The sequence below is a fragment of the Rutilus rutilus genome, assembly GCF_951802725.1.
Source record: "Rutilus rutilus genome assembly, chromosome: 10".
In the NCBI taxonomy this organism is placed as follows: domain Eukaryota; kingdom Metazoa; phylum Chordata; class Actinopteri; order Cypriniformes; family Leuciscidae; genus Rutilus; species Rutilus rutilus.
The window spans coordinates 3,914,406-3,938,145 of record NC_140215.1 but is presented as its reverse complement, the minus strand read 5'-3'; the positions used below and the strand labels follow the sequence as shown (position 1 = coordinate 3,938,145).

The following is a 23,740-nucleotide window of genomic DNA, read 5'->3' as shown; positions in this document are numbered from 1 at the left end:
ATGGCTTTAAATTAGTGCTGCAAAATTAATCGTATCGCACTCGCGATGTCAAGCCTACGCGATTATATGACGCAAAATGCTGCGATTTTATATTAAATAAACAAATTAGCGCTGTTAACGCAATTAACGCAGCATCTGTTCATTTTTGCCATCCTTTGGCTAGTGTTACATGATCCCACTCTTACTCATGCAAATGCTTTTAAACCATTCATGCGCGATAAGACAAAAAAGAACGCGCTGTCAGTGAAGGTCCTCCTGACACACACACACACACACACACGACCCACAGATAGACGCGCGCCAGTATCGTACAGACAGCGCGCCAGTACCAAGTTCTCTTTCGTGGTAGAACGAACAACACACATGTATGCCAAAATGAACGCGCTGCCTGTGAATGTCCTGACTGTGACACACAGAAAGACTCGCGCTAATATCGTGCGTGCGCACAAACCAGCATGCCAGAATACAGTTCTCTTTCGAGCTTGAACGAACAATAACACACACAATTATGTCAAAATGTCTTTGTCGAGTATCTTCATAATGTAAGAGTAGTCTTATGATGAACGTGAAGAGTTGTGACTCGTGAGAGAATGAGGCGCGTGTGAGATCCGTGTCTCTGACAGCAGCGGCTGCTCTTAAAGGGACAGTACACAGTAGCCACTAATTATATCTGTCGCTAAAGTTAATCAAAGAACAAAGGGAACAGAGAAACACACTCACTGCTCTTGACTAAAGAACTTTTTTCTTTAGGCAGATTATCACTAATCTGTGTGTGCATTTTATTTTCCTTGAGAACCAAGCAAGTTGACTCATGAAACCATTTGTTTATTATATCGCATATCGCAATCGCAATATTGACCTCTATTATCGCAATATGACATTTTCCCCAAATCGTGCAGCCCTACTTTAAATGGTGAGACTTGTTTTTGTAATTATAAAATATAAATTCAGATTTTGATTTATCGGCCAATATATCGGTTATCGGCTTTCAAATATAAAGAGTTATCGGTATCGACCACAATTTTCTTATCGGTGCATTCCTACAAAAATCTTTTTATTTTAAGAACTGTTCACTCAAAGGTTCTTTGGGGAACATAAATCTCCTTTATGTCTACCTTTATGATGCCTTTTTTATTTTTGGAGCTTTTCAGATGTGTTCATTATTAACCATCACTGCCTTTAATTTCTTCTTTTGTGTTCCACGAATGCAGCTTTGGAATGACATTGGGGTCAATAATAATGACACAAATAATAAAACACAATTGTATTCGTTGAACTGTTCCTTTAAGACAATCCTGACCAGTAAATGACTTAGTTATTGATTTTATTTTTGACATTTAATTTACCTGTCAATCAGGCAAAGCTAAAGTGGATTGTTTTAATGCTTTAGAGATTTTATGAAGGATAAATCAACATCTAAAACATCTGGATTACATTTGCATTTCTGAACTAAATAAAAGAATTCCTGATTAATCAGTTATGTTGTCATACAAGGTTTTTATGCCATTTTTATTGAAATATTTTCAATTGAATTTGATTCTATCACAATTATTCCACCACTCCAAAATGTCCAAGTATTAACATTTCTCATTTCTCCCTTCTTTTTAACGGTGTTGTGTTTGTGTTGTGAAGTGCTAAACTCATCCAGCACTTTCAAATGTTTAGCACTGAAAAAGAAAAACATTTCTAAAGCCATTTAAATAGTTTTTCTTAAGTTACAAAAGACATCTTTGTGTTGAGCAAGGGCATGACGCTCTTCTCAAGACTGTTGATCTGACCTGTACCATTCAGCAAATCTTTTTTTTGTGGATTTATTTATTTATGTATTACAAGTTTCCACTCCGGTATGAATTGTAACTAGATTTGCCTTTTCTGTTTAACCATCTTTTTTTATTATTATTTTAATCAATTGATCTGATTATCTAGTGTTTAAGATGACAGCTATCAAGGCCAGACATTAGTTTGCTGTCTCTACAAGTATGTCGCTCATAGTTTAGTTAATATAGCCATGGCCAAATCAGTGCTATTGGATATCATGCTCTTGGAACTGCACATGTATATTTATTAAAGCTATAAAAAAAAAAAAAAAAAAGCTATTAATTTTCAGCCTTTTGATTATGTAATTGATCATTTGATTAATGAAAAAAAAAAGATGCATACTCATCTTTTTTTTTTTTTTTTTTTTTGTAAATATCTTAGTTTGTTTTAAAATAATCAATGCGTGTTTTCCACTATTGCCAGAAAAATAATTGTGAATATGTGACATATTTTGAATCGTCCTTTTTTTATTTGTATTTTTATTTCTCTTGTCTACAGATAGGGCAGTGTTTTAATAACATTATCGTGGTAGTGTATAAAAGATGATATATTTATAAAACGCATATGACGTTCTGTGATCACTGGCGTTTTAGATGTAAAAATAACCTCCCCCAAGGGTTTTATCCGTGTCTTCATTTAACGACCTTTAAAAAGCGATTTTAGGATTACGTAGGAAAGTCTTTGTCCTAAACATCTGACGGACCACCCTTCACGAAACGAGTCTCTTGAAAATTATTATTGCAAGCAATATAAGATAATGGGTGGTCATTACTCTCGCTGCCGTCACGTCTGTGTATATTGTCTGCTCTTGAAATATGATGCATCCACTGTACTTACAAACCACTTAATATCAGAAAGCGTAGCATGTGTAATGATTTATCTTTCAGCCGATGTAATGTGCATCATGTCTGGGTTATGGGCTAAATAATTAGCTCACTGTAGTTAGACTGATGGATGAGACCGAAGCAAATGAGACGATTCTGTTGCCCTTAATGTCGCCGTAAGAACAGGCAACCGAGCTGAAAATGAGTATATCATGCTCTACAGCTGCAGACGACTGGCCAGAAGTGGACGCTTTTTAGCTTTGTCAGGGATGTCATATATTTATTTTTCTGTATTTATAGGGATTTACATATTTTCCGACCTGAATAGCATTGGGTACAATTACAAAATAAACTGGAAAATGGTTTCACTCACGGTTGAGCTGTTATCACACGTCTGCCTATCAAAGATTAAGCGTGTCAGCGGTATGGAAGTATTTTAAAGTTTCAGATGAGGACACCAAAGTTGCAATATGTAAAACATTTGTTCTGCAAAAATCTCAAGAGGGGGTGCGGTGCCAAAGAACTGTTCAACAACAGGTTTGATACACCACCTGAAATCACGTAAACCATGTTGAAATCACGACATCCTCCTTGTTAACATGCAGCAGCAGAATAGAGGCCCACTGCCATTCTGTGATTTTGTGTGCAGTTATTCAGATAATTGTGCATCTTTTTTTGCACAACTGTTAAAAAACTATTTTATTTGATTAGAACATAAAACTTGAAGAATAATATTATTTGCTATTATTATTTATATTTATTTTTAAAAATATTTTAGGTTTTGTTATGTAACTGTTAATAAAAGTTTGATTATTCTATTGGTTTGTGATTTTTTTTTGTTTTTTTTTTTTTTTTTTTTTTGATCCATTAAATTCAAGCTATTTTTATATATATGTGTGTATATGTAGTATAAGGTTTTAAAAGAAGCCATTTTCGGCTTCAGTTTCGGTTTTCGGCCAAGTGCATCCGAAATTTTCGGTTTCGGCCCAGAATTTTCATTTCGGTGCGTCACTAACGTTTTCAACAGGGCTGCACGATATTGAAGAAAAGTGCGGTATGCGATAACTCATTAAATAATGCGATATGATAATGCTTAAAATGTGTAAAATAAACTTAAATTATCTTTAAAATATATTTAAAATGATATAACCTACATGCATGTTTCACATTCTTTTTGCAGCAGTGTTTTACTGTAGGATAAGAAGTGTTATTTTAGCATCAGTGTAAATGCTTCCCGTTTTTAATCAATTCCTTATGGATAAAATCAAGTCCAACCTTAGTTTTTTCCTTAGTCTCATTGAATATCATGTTTCAGTACGTCACGTTACAGAAGTGCACAGAATGTCCATATTTGAAAGTTTGTATCTCCGTATGGCTTTGCTTTTCTCAATTTTTACTTTTTTAAAATTATTTATTCAAATGCAACTCTTGTGTTTTGGTGTTTTCTAGTCATTTGAGACTGCAGACTCTGGGAATTTAGGGTTTCAGGTTATCCTACATTAGGATTATTTAACAACAGAAACTGAATAATCAAATGTAAAAATAATACACTGCTTAGTTTTCACTGTATGAATTGTGAGTGATTTTCTCTTTGTCTTTTGTTCATGACCCCAGTTATTGCAAGCTGTTGCGATATGCATATCGCGATATATACATTCGCGATATTTCGATAATTTCAATATATTGTGCAGCCCTAGGTTTCAAATGAATGTATTTCATGATGCACGGATTGCGACGGCATCTGCGTGTTAGCCCAGGTTCAAAGCACCAAATGCGAGTAAAAATCGGCATTGAAATGGCGTTACTCGCCTGTTACCTGGTAACTTTTTTTTTTCTTTTTTTTTTTTTATGAATTTTGACAATGCATGGTTGTGACAATGTAATATGGCTTAGTGTGGATCATCAGATCGCTATGGTTTTGATGTAATTGCATAAATGTTTCGTCTGCCGCGCTGCATGTTTCAGAGTAAAGCACAGCACTGTGTTCATTTTCAGCTTCTCTGCAAATGCTGTGTGTCACTTTGAGCCGCTTATAATTTGCATTTGAGAACGCAACATGCGCCAATCATCTTCCCAGATTCATAATTAGACTTGTTTATAAATCTGTGGGGGGGTGTCAGGTTTTCCTTCTGTTTTTGGTCTTTAGCTGATCACATGCATGTTTGTGAATTTGTAGTGTAAATGTTACCAGTTTTCAATCAATTTCTTATGGATAAAATCAAGTCCAACCTTAGTTTTTTCCTTAGTCTCATTGAATATCATGTTTCAGTACGTCACGTTACAGAAGTGCACAGAATGTCCATATTTGAAAGTTTGTGTCTCCATATGGTTTTGCTTTTCTCAATTTTTTTTATTTTTTTTTATATATTTTTTTATATATATATATATATATATATATATATATATATATATATATATATATATATATAATTCAAATGCAACTCTTGTGTTTTGGTCTTCTAGTCATTTGAGACTGTAGACTCTGGGAATTAATGCAAGTTTAGAATAAAAACAAAAGCTACAGAGGAACTTTTAGGAGCTTTTACTTTATTTTGATATTTTTGATTTTCTATATTTTTGATTTTATTATTTATTTTATATTTTATATACATTTGCATTTCTGAACTAAATAAAAGAATTCCTGATTAATCAGTTATGTTGTCATACAAGGTTTTTATGCCATTTTTTTATTGAAATATTTTCAATTGAATTTGATTCCATCACAATTATTCCACCACTCCAAAATGTCCAAGTATTAACGTTTCTCATTTCTCCCTTCTTTTTAACGCCGTTGTGTTTGTGTTGTGAAGTGCTAAACTCATCCAGCACTTTCAAATGTTTAGCACTGAAAAAGAAAAACATTTCTAAAGCCATTTAAATAGTTTTTCTTAACTTACAAAAGACATCTTTGTGTTGAGCAAGGGCATGACGCTCTTCTCAAGACTGTTGATCTGACCTGTATACCATTCAGCAAATCTTTTGTTGTTGTTGTGGATTTAGTCCTTTTCTGTTTAACCATCTTTTATTTATCTATTTAATTTTTTTTATTATTATTTTACTTTTTTTTTTTTCAATTGATCTGATTATCTAGTGTTTAAGATAACAGCTATCAAGGCCAGACATTAGTTTGCTGTCTCTGCAAGTCTCTATTATGTGCTATATTTATATATATGCTATATTTTATAAAAAAAATTATACACATTTTGTATAATTTTATCTGATTTAATTTTTTTTAAATATATTAAATTTTATTTATTTTATTATTTTGTTTTATTTTAGAAGCACTGTTTCCCTGTACAATTAGACTATTTTTTTTTGATGATTTTTGAGAATACATTGCAGCGTTTGAAGATTTGCATAGAAATTAAGCATTCAACCATAGTTTTTAGTCGCAGTCTGGAGCCCTTGAAAGATAAAATGATTGATTTGACTTTGTCTTTGTGGATTCATATACTAATTCTCACCTATATATATATATATATATATATATATATATATATATATATATATATATATTGCAGTAGAAATTTCCCGCATCATGAACGTGGAGCTTGCAGGATTTGATTGAAATTGCGTGCAACACCTGCGCTGAAACTCAGGCCGCGTGTCTGGTTTCACAGAGCGTGCAAGAGAAGAGGCGAGACTACTGTATCAGTTGAACAGCCAGACGCTTTGAGAGGCATAATCGGTGTTTACCAGATTGAAATGATTACAGCTCTGTCACAGTCCACGCCGTCTGCACTTCGTCTTCCCTCAGAATTGAATCGTGAATATTACGCTGATTTACAAAGAGTGGCCTTGTCGCGTAGAAATTGACTGCTTGACTGACAGGCCCGACCACATTAAAGATAAGTACACAGTGTACACTTCTCGGCAGGTATGCTCACATTTTGGGCCTTTTGTTTCCCAGCAGTCATCTTGCTTGTGCGTACGGGAAACGAGCGTCAGGCCGTGTTGTTTGGTGTGTGTGTGTGTGTGTGTGAAGGGCTGTTGGCAGTCCACACTGAAAGCCTTCGAGAGCATCGGGCTACAGACGGAAAGTAAAGCTGCTTCATGCTAACGGTGACATTGATACAATAGCAGATGGTACATTAGACAGAAATTATCACATTATCCGCCTCCAGTTTCTTCAGTACAGCTTCGCTTCGCCGCCGCACATATGCAAGACTCGCAAACATATTGACGGATTGACCACTTCAGGTTGTTGGTGTGTTAGTGTGGTCAACCGCACCAACTGTTCTTTTGCGAAAGACTCTTTTTGACGAGGTTAAATGTGATATGTGGCCATTTTTAGGTTATCGCATCGGTCAGTAGTTGTTCATTTGGCAGATTAACACAAGTGTTGCCTAAACGGTTTCAGAAACGCTTTACAATAAGGTTTCATTTATTAGCATTAGTTAATGTATTAAGATAAACTAACAATGAGAAATACATTTTTTACTGTATTTGTTAATCTTACAGTTTATTGTAATCTTAATCTTACAATAAACTACAGCTGTTGATTGATTGTTCATGTTAGTTCTCAGTGCATTAACTAATATTGACAAATACAACTTTTGTTTTAATAATGTATTAGTAAATGTTGAAGTTAACATGTTGATTATTAACAAAATTATCAAAGTATTGTTTATCATTGGTTCACTAAAGTAGTTAACTAATGCTAACTAATGAAACTTTTTGTAGCGTTACCATAATTTATGATTTTAAATCTTATTTGCCGTCATTTAAAATGTATTTTGTGTGTGTGAGTACGTGTAAATGTAATATATTATTTATGTATAGATTGTTTTATTATTCATAATTTTATACCACACACATCAATATATTCCCCAATAGTCATGTCCACTTTAAGTGTTAAACAATTAAAATAGCCCCACATCATCACATAGCCTTCACCATACCTAGAGATTGGCATGGTTTTATTTCAGTTAGCCTAAAAGCTAGTTTGATTTGCATTGAGAGCCAATCTCTAGGTATGGTGAAGGCTATGTGATGATGTGGGGCTATTTTAATTCCAAAGGCCAAGGGAACTTTATCAGGATGCATAGTATCCTGGATCCATGAAGTAACTGGCCTTTAAAAATAAAAATCTGCCTGCCTCTATGGGAATTTAACATAGGGGTGTACTCACTTATGCACCATGTATTTTAAGGAAGAACATTTATTTATTTACGATACATTATTCATTCACAAAGAAAATTGGTGTCCTTAAAGGTTGGATTTTTCCTAATTTTTTAAATTAAGGCATTAAGTTCAATTTCCAAAATATGATTTTTTATTCCTCTTTTTAGTCAACTTTAGCATGGGTGTATTAACTTATGCATTGCACTGTATGTATATATATATATGTATATATATATATATATATATATATATATATATATATATTATATTATATTTTAATAAATAATAATAATTGTAATGAAACAAAGGCAAGTGACTTGTCTGATTTTATATATATATATATATAACATTACTATTTTTAATGTTTTTGAAAAAGGTCTCTAATGCTCATCAAGCCTGCATTTATTTGATTAAAAAAATACGGGGGAAAAAAACAGTAATATTATTAAATATTATTACAATTTAAAATAATTGTTTTCTTTCTTAATATACTTTAAAATATAATTTATTCCAGTGATCAAAGCTGAATTTTCATCATTCATCATTCATGATCCTTCTCAGAGGATTTTATACTTTTTATTTATTTACAAGTAAAGAAATTGTATATCACATGCGCACATTAATATATTATTAGCCATGTCCGCTTTTGTTTTACCTAAACAATTTGTTTTTAAGTTCTTTTTTTCTTGCATAAACAATTACGTTAATTAAATTTAGTGTTTCAGTTTTGGCACAACACTCATTCAGACCAATAGCGTGATTTGGGGGGCGGGACATACTTTTTGGTCAGCCAATGATAGAGTGTTTGGACGACCTGTTTTGTTTAGCGATACTTATGGCATAGTAATGACCCCTGTCAGAGGTTTTAATATGTATCGGATGTCAATGTTCGATCTTAAAATGTTCTCGTCTCTTGAATGATCATGGAGTAGGTCTGATTTCATGATCTGAGAAGCTGTTGGTTCTCAGGCGTTCACACAGACGTCGTTCTCATAAACCTGTCGTTCTGTTGCCGTGTTCAGCTATAGGAGTTTGGCGTCAGATACACAGATCTGCGGAGATCTGCAGAAGAGAGGTCAGTCTGAAAATTTAAACAGACATGCTGGAAAAAGCCTGAAGGTCTGAGTGTCAGTGGGAATGAAAATTCGGCTGCATTGCCGAAAGAAAGAAGAGTTTTGTGCTTTAGCTATTCAGTCCCAGCATAGGCTCAGCGTGACAGTGTCCTCTCCAAAACCGCTTGATTGAGGTGAAACGCTTTCAGCGATAACTCACACTAGTTGTGAGAGCCAGGCGTGCATGGACAGGACAGGACATGTGATGTGAATCTATCAGTGTGTACATCAGAAATGTTTATGCATCAAAGACACGGATACATGTTTTCTGTTATTTAATAAATTCAATTTACTTTGGATTTAATCTTCAAATGTTTAGGAGGTGCAACTGTGTGGATATTGTAATAAAGATGTTTTTTTATATATATATATATATATGGTATAACCAAAAATGTATGTCATGTGATAAGACAACCAGAAAACAGTTATTTAGTTTATGCAAAGTTCATGTTTTCATTTTTTCAATTACTCATGAAAACTTAAGATTTGTAAAAAAAAAAAAAAAAAAAGTTTCACCTTGAAACATATTTTTGTTAATAATTGTGATGTGTATTGAATGTCTAAGGAAAATATTTGTAATACTTTTTACTTGATTGATATGCCACCTGACATTTGAGTTATCAAGTCAGATATTTTCAGTGATAATTGTATAAATGCTTTTTAAATATGCTTGGAATCGACGCGAATACAAAGACTTGTCAGATGTGCTCGTAGCTTCCTCGTCTTCATCTTCATCGCATGGGTTTGTCATCGACCGTTATTTCCCTGTCATGTTTCTGCTCTTACTCCCACAATTAACCGAATCACTGAATGATGGACTTCAGTCTCTGACATGTATTTAAGAGTAATTAATTGATTAATCGTGTTTAGACGGCTTGATTAAATTATAGCGCCCAGAAGACAGTGTGACTCTGCAGGTGTGTTACTTCATTTGATGATGTTGGTCATTAACTAATTAGAAAAGAGAGAGAGAGTGTGTGTGTGTGTGTGTGTGTGTGTGTGTGTGTGTGTGTAAAGTAGGACTGGCTGATCTATCTGTGTGTCTTTCTATCTATACACTGTAGTTCTATCTATCTATCTATCTATCTATCTATCTATCTATCTATCTATCTATCTATCTATCTATCTATCTATCTATCTATCTATCTCTCTCTTGCTCTATCTATCTATCTCTCTCTTGCTCTATCTATCTATCTATCTCTTGCTCTATCTATCTATCTATCTATCTATCTATCTATCTATCTATCTCTTGCTCTATCTATCTATCTATCTATCTATCTATCTATCTATCTCTCTCTTGCTCTATCTATCTATCTATCTATCTGTCTATCTCTTGCTCTATCTATCTATCTATATCTATCGTTCTATCTGTCTATCGTTCTATCTATCTATATCTATCGTTCTATCTGTCTATTGTTCTATCTGTCTATCTATCGTTCTATCTATCTATCGTTCTTTCTATCGTTCTATCTATCGTTCTATCCATCGATTGTCCCATCTATCTCTTGCTCTATCTATCTATCTATCTATCTCTTACTCTGTCTATCTATCGTTCTATCTATCGTTCTATCTATCTATCATTCTATCTGTCTATCTATCGTTCTATCTATCTATCGTTCTATCTATCGTTCTATCCATCGATTGTTCTATCTATCGTTCTATCTATCTATCTATCTATCTATCTATCTATCTATCTATCTATCATTCTATCTGTCTGTCTATCGTTCTATCTATCTATCGTTCTATCCATCGATTGTTCTATCTATCGTTCTATCTATCTATCTATCTATCTATCTATCGTTCTATCTATCATTCTATCTGTCTGTCTATCGTTCTATCCATCGATTGTCCCATCTATCTCTTGCTCTATCTATCTATCTGTCTATCGCTCTGTCTATCGCTCTGTCTATCTATCGTTCTGTCTATCGTTCTATCTATCTATCTATCGTTCTATCCATCGATTGTCCCATCTATCTCTTGCTCTATCTATCTATCTATCTATCTATCTATCTATCTATCTATCTATCTATCTATCTATCTATCTATCTATCTATCTATCGTCCCATCTATATATAGTTATCTATCGTTCAGACTATATCTATCATTCTGTCTATCCGTCTGTCTCTTTCTGTCGTTCTGCCTGTCTATACATCCACCCATCTATCTATCTATCTATCTATCCATTGTCCCATCTATAGCTCTGTCTATCTATCTTTCTAACTTATCGTTCTATCTCTAGGTAGTTTGATTAATAAAAATGTAACTCTAACACAACTTTTACTACTCTCAACACTGCCTAACTTTGTTTAGGCTGCATGAACTAATGAAAACTCATCATATCGTCCAGCCAAATTGGAAACGGAAAATAAAAATAAAAACGGAGATGAGAGAAAAAAACGTCGTCCTCCGTCATGGCACACGTGCGGTCAGGAAGACGGGACGCTCCACCGCAGTTACAGGGCCTCGACTGCATTTCTTGAGTAAATTAGGGGCTAAACGATGACCTCTAGTCTCTGCCGGCATTTGAACGAGGACGACATGGATTTTCAAATTACCTTTTAAGTTGAGATGTAAGATGAATTGCTATAATCATTTCTAGTAGCGATTGAATTAGAAGCACATCCCATGCTCGCACTAAAAGAGGGGAAAGAGAAAAGGCGAGCGTGCGAGAGAGATCTGTGGAGCGCTGAAACGAAAACACGAGCTTGTTTTTATTTAGAAGTGTAATTAATGTGTGTCCACACTATTTGCACGCTTGTCATATGGAGTCCTCTGTTTGAGGCACATGAAAGCAAGAGGCTCTCATAATTGTGTTTACATCCGCAGATAAAAATCCCTAGGCTGTAATGATCAGTAATTATAAATATTTTCCCGGGTTTTACAGGCCGCATCCATTGTGAAAGCAGGTTGCATGGCTTAATTATGACATTGCGCAAGACTAAATGTAGCAGTCTGTGCGCGGCAGGCTAAACACTTCCACTGGCATAATCACACTCCGAGCTGACTTTAAAGAGCTCATTACTGTTAGCTTTCTAAAGAGCGCTTTATTAAACACAGTTACCTAATAAGCATCTTTGGTGGTGCAAATTGCCCAAAATGGTAATGAGTCTGATTAGGCCACGTTTCAATTATGACAGCTTCCTCCTAGGGCAACCGCATCATCCATCTATCCGTCCACCCGCGCAAAACACCAGACGACAACCAGCTAAAACAGGCCTTTAGTGCGACCGAATTCTGCTACAAATGATTGCATGATATACCCTATTAAAGTTAAACTTTAAAGTAAGTCTAAAAATAAAATCGAATAACTATATTAGTATATCAGTGATACTAAACTAGCACTTCTTTGTACTATATTATATTATATATATACTATTGGAATCGAGCATCACGCAGATTTGAGACCCATTATAACCATTTTTTAATTTATTTTTGACTTGACAGCATCTTAACTCAATGCAAATGGTTTGAGATGCTGAAAAAAGCGAGAAGACATCATGAAATCTGATGCATATCTATAAGAAAAAAGCACACTGCAAAAATAAAACGTATAATCCGTATTTTTGTGGTCTCTGGCTGATGCATTGCATCTCAATCATTTTGTCTTTTTAATTCTCAGTGCATTTTTGTTTTCTACTAGAAATACCTTAAACTTTAATATAAGGTATACTAAAATACACGAAATATACTAAAATATACTTTAAAATCCTTAAAACAATATATATATTTACTTCTAAAACTTTGTCTGTTGTGCAATTGTTTTTTTTTCTTGTTTTTCGTTTTTCTGTCGTTGTTCCGTAACAATCTGTATTGTTTCAAATATAGAAATGAATCTATTTGCTAATTTTGTAAGAAAAAATTAAAGTATTCAAAAGCATGTTTGCTGTATTTTCTTTTCTTTTTTATTCTAAACTGTTTTAATTATTCTTATTTCTTTTGATTATTTTAATTTCTTCTATGTAAAGCACTTTTGAACTACCATTGTGTATGAAATGTGCTTTATAAATAAACTTGCCTTGCCTATTAAAATAGTAGCCTGTGCGATTCAGTAAATTCAACTTGTTTAAGGGATGTTTAGATCATTTTACCGGCAAGATGCAAGATGAAAACTGAATTAAAATGACAAAAGGCACACAGTTCTCTTTTCTGGTGGAAATGTGCACAAATGAACAACTGAAATATAGACAGAACTCCATCCGGTTACTCATCTGATTTATCTATTGAGTATTTGAGCAGTCAAAATGACCAAACTGCACATCCCTAGTCGATACACACACACACACACACATCAGGACACACACCTCTCCGCCACCTCATAGCTTCCTTTCAGCAGCACAGTAATGAATTGAGAATGGTGCGAGCGGCTGTCCAATTTACGCACTGGGAAATTGGACAGACAGAGCGCAAGCTCGCCGCTGTTTGCTTAAAATCGGCCGAGGCTAGCCAGATTAATAGATCCGAAAAAGGTCAGCTTCTCTGTCTCATTGGCCATGATCACAGTGTCTGAAATTACACACTGCAGTGTATCGCCGCACACTCGCTCTCTCGCTCGCTCTCGTTCGCTTCCCCTCCCTCCATCCCAACTCGCTGTGTTGATCACTCTGAGAACTAACAGAGCCATTAGACGAGCACAGATGATCAGTAATTACTGTCAGGTTTCGGCTTGTGATAGGTGAGGACGTATGCCGTGTCTTTAATCATTCAGATGAGTCTGTGCTTGGATGTGCGGAAGACAGAGTTGACCGTTTATCTTTTTGACATGTATAGCTTGTTTTTTGACGTTGTGTTTGTGTGATAGTGGAGGTTGTACAAAGCATGTGTTCAGGACCCAGCATGTTGAAGTTTGTATCGTATAAAACAAAACAAACAAATCAAATGCTGATATGTTTTGATATTACCATAAAGTCAAAATCACACAGTCTGAATGGACTAAAAGTTGACTGTGTCTTCTAAACGTTTAAGCCTCCAAATGGCCAATAGTTCATTACTCCCAGCATATTGTCATCATATTTGAAACCATATTTAATGTATTTTGAGTCGTATTTTCTTTCACTTTGTGGGGTTTTGTTCATGATTTCAAAGCATGTCTCGCAACCTGTCTATGTTGGCATCTATTTTTGATGAGTTTCTATCAAATGCCAGATGAATTTCCTCAAAAGTCGAGTTTGACGTTGTCTTTTGGCGTCATACTTTTAAACGTTTGACTTATTACACTTCCCTGACCGTGCATTTAGCGTTTTTATCGTATGCATTTAAAAGCGCTTTTCCCTGCTGTCTGTGACCCTCAGAAAAGACCTGCGACCCAAAGACCCACCGACACCGCGTCATGTGCAAAGTTCTTTTGGAAAGTAGCACATTATTATCAGAGAGTCGATGCACCTTCAGAATATCCCGTCTAATGAAGTCCAGCTCGCGATCAATCCGTCTCTCCTGCTTTTGTTTGGCATCTCACCCAAATGAGTGACAATGGTCAGCGTAATCCAAGATTTTCCAGGCGTAAAGTAGACCAGCAGACAGTGGTAAATTAAACAAAAGGGGGTTTTGTGAGAAGTCAATCAGTGGAAACTGAGCTTTGGGGCCTTAGGCTGTCTCCAAACATCCCTGTAATACAAAATACAAGTAATTATATGAGGATTCAGATTACACAGAAGAATTAGTGCTTCTTAGAACTGACGTTTGCTCTGTTCCTGAACCCTAGTGAGCAGCCTTGGTGTCCAAGCCTACATAGACAGCATCCTAACTGGAGCCGCTTGCATAAACTGCTTAAACTTAGACTAGTCTTACAAGGGAGTCATCTATTTTTTTTTTTTTTTTTTTTTTAAAGGTTTTTAAGTCAGTTACATAATGTAATACCGAAGACTGATTACCCCTAACTTATATATTGCCCATTTTGGTAACACTTTATAATAACTGCATGCTATTAATCATTAGTTAAGCATCACTAAACAGTTAAAATGCTTTACAAGGCATAACTAGTCCTCACTTTAGATAGTTAACTGACCACTACTAAATGCTTTAAAACTACCTGAATTAACCATTAATTACAGTAGAAATACATGTTAATAAAGCATTTATTAACACACTAAGTAACTATTACTATATGTCTGAATAATAATATGTATTTAAACAGTTTATTAATCATTTACTTACACTTTCTAAGTGATCTTATGAACCACTGACAACTCCTAAATAACCGGTTTGTAAATAATGCAATACTTCATTTAGAAATTAGAAATGGATCATTAATAAAGTAATACAATTATTAAACACATTATAGATATGCTTTAAAATCAAGAACGAAGCATTTATAACTGTATTTATAAACTGCTTATTGATGTCTTTTAATGCTTTATAAATTACGAATTAACTGTTTACTAATGCTTAACTAATGATTAATAGCGTGCAGTTATTATAAAGTGTTACCCACATTTTAGATAAAATGTATATGTAAATGTGATACACAATAAATAAAATAAATCAATATTTTTATTCAGCAAGAATGCATTCAATTGATCAAAAGTTACAGTAAAGACATTTATAATGTGACAAAATATTTCTATTTCAAATAAATGAATCCTGAAACTGTACATATACACAACTGTATTTAACATTGACAATAATAATGATTTTTTTTTGTTTGCATCAAATCATATTAGAATGATTTCTGAAGGATCATGTGACACTGAAGACTGGAGTAATGATGCAGAAAATTCAGCTTTGATCACAGGAGTAAATTATAATTTACTATATATTCAAATAGGAAACAGTTATTTTAAATTGTCATAATATTAAACAATATTACTTTTTTTTTTTTTTTTTTTTTTTTTAATAAAAACATACTGATCCCAGACTTTTGAACGGAAATGTGTGTGTACTTATAACGTGTGTGTGTGTGTGTGTATATATATATATTATTTAGGACCTTAGGAACTATGACATAAGATAGTAAACTCTGGTATGGCCACAGGAACCTCATTGTTGATCATAGTGCTAGTCGACATGTTAGCAAGCTTACGATGACAGATTAGAGAGGCCTGAATGACACTTTTATAACTCCAGTAGCGATAAGGATGTGATTTGTGTGTTATTTATGTTGCTGTCACAGTGCTAACTGAAATTTGAGCGTTGATTTAGTGGAGTATAAACTCAGACTACACAGGATTCATTTTCTTCTCTCTGCCGTTTTCCTCCTCCGTAGTTCACACTTGTACGCTCAATTATTTTCCTCAACTCTTTCTCAAGTGGTGCCATCGCACAAAGCTCACAATTTATGTTGAAACAAGCTATAGGGACGACAGGGCTGCGACTGACTTGAAGGGTCAAAGTAAGCTTATTGAATAAAAATAGAAAAGAAGCAATTTACAAATACTGGCACTGGCACATACATGAGGCGAGGACTGCGATTCAAAGTGTCCAGAGCAACTCTCACTATTCATCGGTACAATAAATCCCTGATGTCTCATTTCCAACTGCTTTAATCTTGTTGAGGAAGGTTTTATTTTTGTAATGGCTCGGTAATAGTGACGGGAAGTGAATTTGTTCTTTTGTTCGAGAGTAGTGCATTTCATAAAACCCATCAAACAGCGAGACGAGAGCATTGTTTGAAATCTCTGTGTGCGCAGCCGAGGATTTCAACCTCTTGAAATGTCTTACTTTGTTGTAGAGCAAGTTAACACCCACATTCCTTACAAAGACCTGCCTGTGAGAGGAGCAATATATAAATATATATATATATATATATATATTCGAAAGTGGAACATGAAAGAAGAGTAATAAATGTATTAACAAGTGGATGTACAGAGGCAAGGAGAAAGCTGAACCTCTGTATTCCCAAGGTTATATTCCCTGGCGCTACAGTAAAAAAAAAAAATCTGAAAAATGAAAAGCTTATCCTCAGATGATTGCAAATATGCATTCAGTGTTTAAATCAATATGTACCAGAAGATGTTTGTATTGAAAAATAAAACGTACGGCTGATATTAAAATTCTTATCACATGTATATTTTATATATAGAGACATACATTTAATATGTAGACGCCTTCGCTTATGAACGCTTAATATTTTCCGTTTTCCTGACATTTGTCCTATACATTAGCAATTGCAAACACAGGTTTTTTTTTTATTGACTTTGGATGCAAAGCAACAGAAAAGCAGCAAATCGCAGTGTGTGAAACGTAATTTGCATGCAAAAGTTGAGGATCTGTTGAAAAAATTAGTTTTGATTTGGGTGTCAGATGTCACTTGCAACGGCATAATTGCTCCAAATAGTTTTATTTTTTACATTCGCATGCAGCAATTTTGCACTTACGCTTACACACTGTAGAGACCTGCTTTAAAAAAAAAAAAAATTATTAAGGGAGTCTAGATAAAAAGTCAGTGTCATACAGTGGACCGTGATGATAATTAAATGTATTTATTGCGAGCAAGTCTTAAACATAGGTGTTACATTGCTGATCAGTTGATAATCGTGCTAGAACTGACATCTGTCTAGGTTTGCAGCACTGGTTTTATCCCTGGGCTTTATTAATGGGCTTGCTGGCATGTCTGCCATGTTCTTGCCAGCTTTCTTTGTCTTCAGCCTTTCTTAGTCATTAACTCGCGGGCCTGACAGCCTCGCCAGCCAAAGCAGCGATCCCTTTGACTAAAACCTTGTAAATTAACACAATTAGCTCAGCATCATCCTGCTAATTAGCTCTCTCTCTCTCTCTCTCTCTGTGTGTGTGTGTGTGTGTGTGTGTGTGCTGTCTGGCCAGGCTGCTGGGGGATTCAGGCGAGGGAAAACCACATGCCCATCTTCTATTGTGGAAAAAGTACTCTGATATACACACAATACACTGATGGGGGTATCAGAGGGGATTTATTTATAGAGACATAGTGAGTAGACATCATACAGTAGATGCCTCAAATACAACTAGGGCAGGGTGATGTACTGAATATTATGGGGGGTTTTTTGTGATGATTTCACAAAATTAATCGATATTGAGAATATTGCAGTGATTTTAGTGCACTTTTATTTTGTGTCACAATCCTTTATTAACTCGTTCAGAAGAATTTAACTTCAGTAGTGAAAACAGCATTTATAAAACTGTCCATTTCAGTGAATCAAAATGATTAATTTGTGTCATTGCTCCAAAATGTTCATGGATGCATCATCTTTCGGTCGCACTTTAGGGTCCAGTTTTCACTATTAACTGTGACTTTTGCCTCAATAAACTCCTAATTACTGCTTATTAATAGTAAGGTAGTTGTTAAGTTTAGGTATTGGGTAGGAATAAAATATGTAGAATATGGTCATGCAGAATAAGTCATTAATATGTGCTTATTAAACTAGTACTAATAAACAGCCAATAATATCCTAGTCATATGCATGCTAATAAGCAACTAGTTTATAGTGAGAATTGGACCCTAAAGAGTTACCCATCTTTCATAACGGTTTATTAAAATATTGCACTTTTGTTTTTACTAAGTGGATAAATATGATTGCTTGTATTATAATATTTTGCTTCATGCATTTAAACATTTTTTTATTTAATTGTCAAAATCGTGGTTCCTTTGAGAGAAAACAAAAACAAAAAAACAGTTTGGACCAAATATCAAGATAGGATATTTTCAGAAGGTGGAAAATGAATGCAGTCCCCAAATGCAAACTATATTGTGGTCTTACTGATAAAGGATTTATCTTTTATTTGTGATGCACATGCTATTATTAGGGAGTAAGTATCTTTGTTTATCATGTCTTGGCTTTATGAGGTGTGTGAAGTTTTTAAATGCTCATTTTCTGTTATTTGCAATTGAGTAATAAAAAAGGTTCAGTCTATGTGTAATTTCACAGACTTTAAAGCTCAAGGTACATGGACTCGTGGCTAAAAGCTCGTAAACGGCATCGTTTTCTGTGACATCTTCTTTCCTTTTTGTGCCGTGAATAGTGTTCGTGAGTGCTTAGGCCCAGTAAGCTCAGATAAGCGGGAGGTGTGTGCACAATAACACGCCCGCTGGACACTGCGGCCGAGCGCTGTTGTCATCAGAAGTCTATCTACAGACGCGAGAGTGTGCGCGCGACCACCCCCGTCATCCCGTCGGCTCTTGAGTAAATGTCTCTTTGATAATCCCATGCTGTGTCTAAGATGACAGCGTATGTAACTGCTTGTGTTTGCAGATGGAGTTTGGGATTAAACTTGATGGTGGCTTTTGAGCCCCGGAGCCAATAAAAGACGGAGGCTGTGGAGAGAAAAGACAGTGAGAAAGAGAGAGGCAAAACCAAGAGCGTCAGAGTAAAAGGAAGAGAGAGAAAAGGGAGCATTAGAGCGAATGAGAGGGAGGCAGGCATGTTTTTTTCCCCTTTCCAGTTCTCTGTGCTCCGGGAGGCGGGCGGCAGACAGAAAGCTGTTGTAATTCATGCTGTGCTGCGAGTTTGTGTGATGAAAGCAGTAGAGCGCTGCCTGGGAGATTGCTTTGCTGCACTCCTCCAAGCAGATTTGAAACTGTCTGGGACTGCTTTAGATGAGAGTTGGATTATAGAGTGACCTGCGATGTCTGTGTCACTCGGCTGTGTGCAGGGTGCATTATACTGTGCTAACCAGGTGTTGGAGGCCCAAATCTGCACTGTTCCTGAGATAACTGTCAGCAGTGCCTGCGATATGAAGCCAGGACTCTTGGAGAGCTGGATGGGGGAAAATGGAAATAATATTTTACGGTTGTCGTTGCGGTTTGTGTGCATTTTAATTTCTTTTCAATGGCAGTTGCTTAATGGATCATTGAGTCTGAAACCCTGAAATTCATGAATAGTGGTTGTCCGGATGTGTTTTTTAATGGCCAGTACTTTTTTCTGTGTAATATAATGTACACAACATTTGTAGTTTATGCAATATTTAATTCCCATATTCAATATTTGAAAAAAACGATTATATGCATGAAAAAATGTCTATTACATTTAACTATTGAAAAATAGAAAATAAAAAGTGTATACATGTACTACCCATTGATATCACGCCACGTGACCACTTCCAAAGCAAAAATCTCAAAAACCCAAATATTGGCAGATTAACCAGCATGGCATATCTATCGGTCTCTATTCATGAGGGCTGTTTATCAAGTTTCTAACACCTGTTTGTTTTTGTTTGTTGTTTGCTGATTGTTTAGGCTTAAAGATGCAGTGGACCCCAGAGCATGCGCAGTGGGCCGAGCAACATTTCGACATCTCATCCACCACACGTTCCCCCGCACATAAAGCAGAGGCGTACCGTGGACACCTGCAGCGGACCTACCAGTATGCCTGGGCCAATGACGACATATCAGCTTTGACGGCCTCCAACCTACTGAAAAAGTACGCAGAGAAGTATTCTGGTATCCTGGAGGGTCCCAGCGAGCGGGCGCTCCTCTGCTCGTACTCCGAGAGTGCCCATGGACTCATGAATGGACGCAAGTCGGAGAGCGAAGCATGGCAGGAGGGGATCTACCCAATGAGCTGTGCTGCAGATGTGATTTCTGCCAGCAAGACTGGCATGACGCCCGCCCTGCCTCCTCCAGATGTGACGGCAAGTGTTGGCAGCTCCACGGGAGTGGCTAGTAGCTTGAGCGAGCCCAGCTACTCCAGCAGTAACTGTGGGAATCATGCGTCTACTGCACTCCACTCGGGTATCCCCTCTCAGGAATTCGCTAGCAGTTACAATGGCTCGTACTTGCATTCCACTTACAGCGGTGGGCAAAGCACACCAGCTCTCCCGTCCCCACATCCCTCACCTTTGCACAGCGCTGGGCTCCTTCAGCCTCCACCCCCGCCACCTCCAACCCTGGTGCCCAGCTACAACGCAAGTTCCCCCAATCTCTCCAGTTACAATTACCCTCCAGCAGGGTATCCCCCACAGACTGCTGTTCCCCCAGGCTACAGCCCAGGAGGAGCACCCCCTCCTTCAGCTTACTTGCCCTCAGGCATCGCTGCCCCCACTCCCCTACCCCCTTCCACCCTTCCCGGTTACTCCTACCAGTCCCACAACCATGGGCCAATTGCACCAACCCCTTTGAATGGCAGCTCGGCTAACACACTGAAAAGAAAAGCATTTTACATGACGGGCCAGGGAGATATGGACTCCAGTTATGGAAATTTCAACTACAGCCAGCAGCGTTCTGCTCAAAGCCCCATGTACAGAATGCCAGACAACAGTCTTGTTGACTCAACCAGAGGGAATGGATTTGACAGGAATGCTGACACATCATCTTTGGCGTTTAAGCCCACAAAGCAGTCAATGCCACCGGATCAGCAGCGAAAGTTTGGCAGTCAGTCCGGCAGGGCACTAACCCCTCCTTCATACGGATCCTCCAAAGGTTCCTTGGGATCCCTGCGGTCCGGCGAGTCATTTGGAAAGTTTGGTTCCCCCGTTTTGAGTGACCATGGTGACGACAACAGACAGCATCTCCCCCATTCCATGGGCACGACAACTTCATCCAGCCACCCTGCTGAGGAGCAGTTAAAAAACAGCGATGCCAGTCTGGTAGAGATGGTCACCACTGAGATTCTGCAGCAGACGCCCCCTGTGGACTGGAGTGACATTGCTGGACTGGAGATGGCGAAAGCCACCATCAAAGATGAGGTCCTGTGGCCTATTCTGAGGCCAGACATGTTCAGCGGACTGGCCACATTACCTCGCAGCATCCTTCTCTTTGGACCTCAGGGCACGGGTCGGACTCTTCTTGGTCGGTGTATGGCCAGTCAGCTTGGTGCTGCTTTCCTCCTGCTTAGTGGCTCTGCACTGGTCACAAAGTGGCTGGGAGAGGGCGAGAAGATCGTCCAGGCCTCATTCCTTGTCGCTCGCTGCCGGCAGCCTTCGGTGGTTTTCATCAGCGATGTGGATCTGCTGTTGTCTGCCCAGTTGAGCGAAGAAAGCCCGGTGAACCGAATCAAGAGTGAACTCCTCCTCCAGCTTGATGGAGTTCTAAGCTCACCAGAGGAACATGTTCTAGTGGTATGTTCCACCAGCAAACCTGAAGAGATTGATGAGTCTCTGCGAAGGTACTTTGTAAAGCGGTTGCTCGTCCCCTTACCGGATGCCACTGCACGACATCAGATAATCAGCCAGCTGATCTCACAGCACAACTACTGCCTCAGCGACAAAGAGGTTGCGCTGCTTGTTCAGCGGACAGACGGCTTTTCCGGGCTGGATGTGGTCCGACTTTGCCAAGAGGCCATGGTCGGTCCTCTCCATGGCTTGTCCGGTACAGACATTTCCGGAATGATGCCGGGTCAGATGAGGCCGGTATCATACCAAGACTTTGAGAATGTGTTTTGCAAAATCCAGCCCAGCATATCACAGAAAGAACTTGATACATACACTGAATGGAATAAGATGTTTGGCTGTAGTCAGTAAAGAGCGAGGGCATAACTAAATTGGTGGGGTGACCTCCCCTACTCTAAAAGGGGATACAATTCAGAATTCTTTGGGTGACACATGCAGTTAAACAGTGTGGTTATTACAAATGTAGATGACCCCTAAAGAAGAACCTGAAGGACGGTCAGATAGATTTGAATGATGCATGACTGTACTTAAGTCAAGGTCTGGCCCTTTGCACATAATCCAGACAGAGAAATACTGTTTTCTGGGCTCAGTACTGCAGACGCAGAGCTCCACTTACCGAGGGGCTCTGTAAGTGAGGACAAACTTCTTTGTGTGTAAATATCATTCTGCTGTTTTTGAGATTCTGTTGCTATGAAGTGCCTGAAGTGGTACTTAATTGATTTGGATTTGGATTTGTTTGCCTCACCATCTCATTGGTGGCATGTGCTAATATAGAGAGCTTTAACATGAAACTAAAACAGATATGTTCTGCTTTTTGTTCTTTTCCTTGTTTTCAACACTTCCTTCAAAAGAACAACAGTATTCCTCAATCAAGTCTGACCTGTAGACCCCAGGAAGGGCAGGAGAAAGGTCCATGTTGTACTTTGAATCTGGATCCTAATTTATGAAATTCATTTGTGTTCGATTTTCTTCAAAAACTCAGGAAAGTGATTTGTGATTTGTACAGTACCTCAAAAAAAGATTATGAGATAGCACCTACATACTGCTGACAACATTGGGTTTGGTTTCTAATTTCTAACTCTAGGTTTACCTCAACCAATTAAAAAATGAAAAGGATATGACTATGAATGTAACCAGAACATTTCTGGGTTGTTTGGAAGAAAAATTTGAGGAGTTTCTTTTTCTTCCGTTATATTCTTATTGTTCTTTCTAAATTACGTTTAAATTCCATTGTGGATATTTCTTCAAGTTTCGAAAGCAGAATTGCGTGCCAGTATTGTCTACAGCACTGGTTCCTCCCTGCATAGCACAGTTCAGACTCTACAACGAATGCTTGAGTCAAGAGATGGGCGGTGTCGTCTTGTGTAGATAAGGTTTGTCTGAAACCACGTCCACAACAGAGTATGCAGTAGACGTCAACATTTGCGTGTTTGTCTCCTCTCTGCAGAATAGACAGAAACGTTGGGGTGAACCAAAACTTTACAAAGAGGCTACTAGATTCTTGAAGTGGAAACATTTTCACGTTCTTCGTAACGCGTTTCGTTTTTGTTTTGGACTCTGTCCTGCTGCTGTGTGGTGTTGGTGTAAAGATATCTGAAGGATCATGTGTACCCTGCATTCTGTTCTACCTCAGTTTAGCACTATTTTCTCTGCAACTAGAACAGAAAGATGAGAGCTTGGTGTCTTTAACCTCTTTAGGTTTGCTCCACTCTGAAGCCTCCATAAAGAACAAGCTGCCTTCCCCCCCTCCCAAAAAAGATACAACAACCGTTTGTCTCACACTACCTGTGCAATTTTCTGCTTTGAGTGCCCAGATGTCTGTAAAAACACCTCCGTGTACACGCACATTAT

The 23,740-nt window shown here is 37.2% G+C and overlaps 1 protein-coding gene across 1 annotated transcript in view; it reads left to right on the top strand.

Annotated features, from left to right (window-relative positions):
* The window catches only part of fign (fidgetin), a 68,458-nt gene extending 45,233 nt beyond the window's left edge, over window positions 1-23,225 (top strand). Inside the window, exon 2 of the mRNA XM_084421695.1 lies at window positions 20,019-23,225. Within this exon, the coding sequence (XP_084277821.1) occupies window positions 20,027-22,240 (2,214 nt within the window). The 5' untranslated portion in view covers window positions 20,019-20,026 and the 3' untranslated portion in view covers window positions 22,241-23,225. The remainder of the gene's footprint in view (window positions 1-20,018) is intronic.
* The last annotated feature ends 515 nt before the right edge of the window (window positions 23,226-23,740 follow it).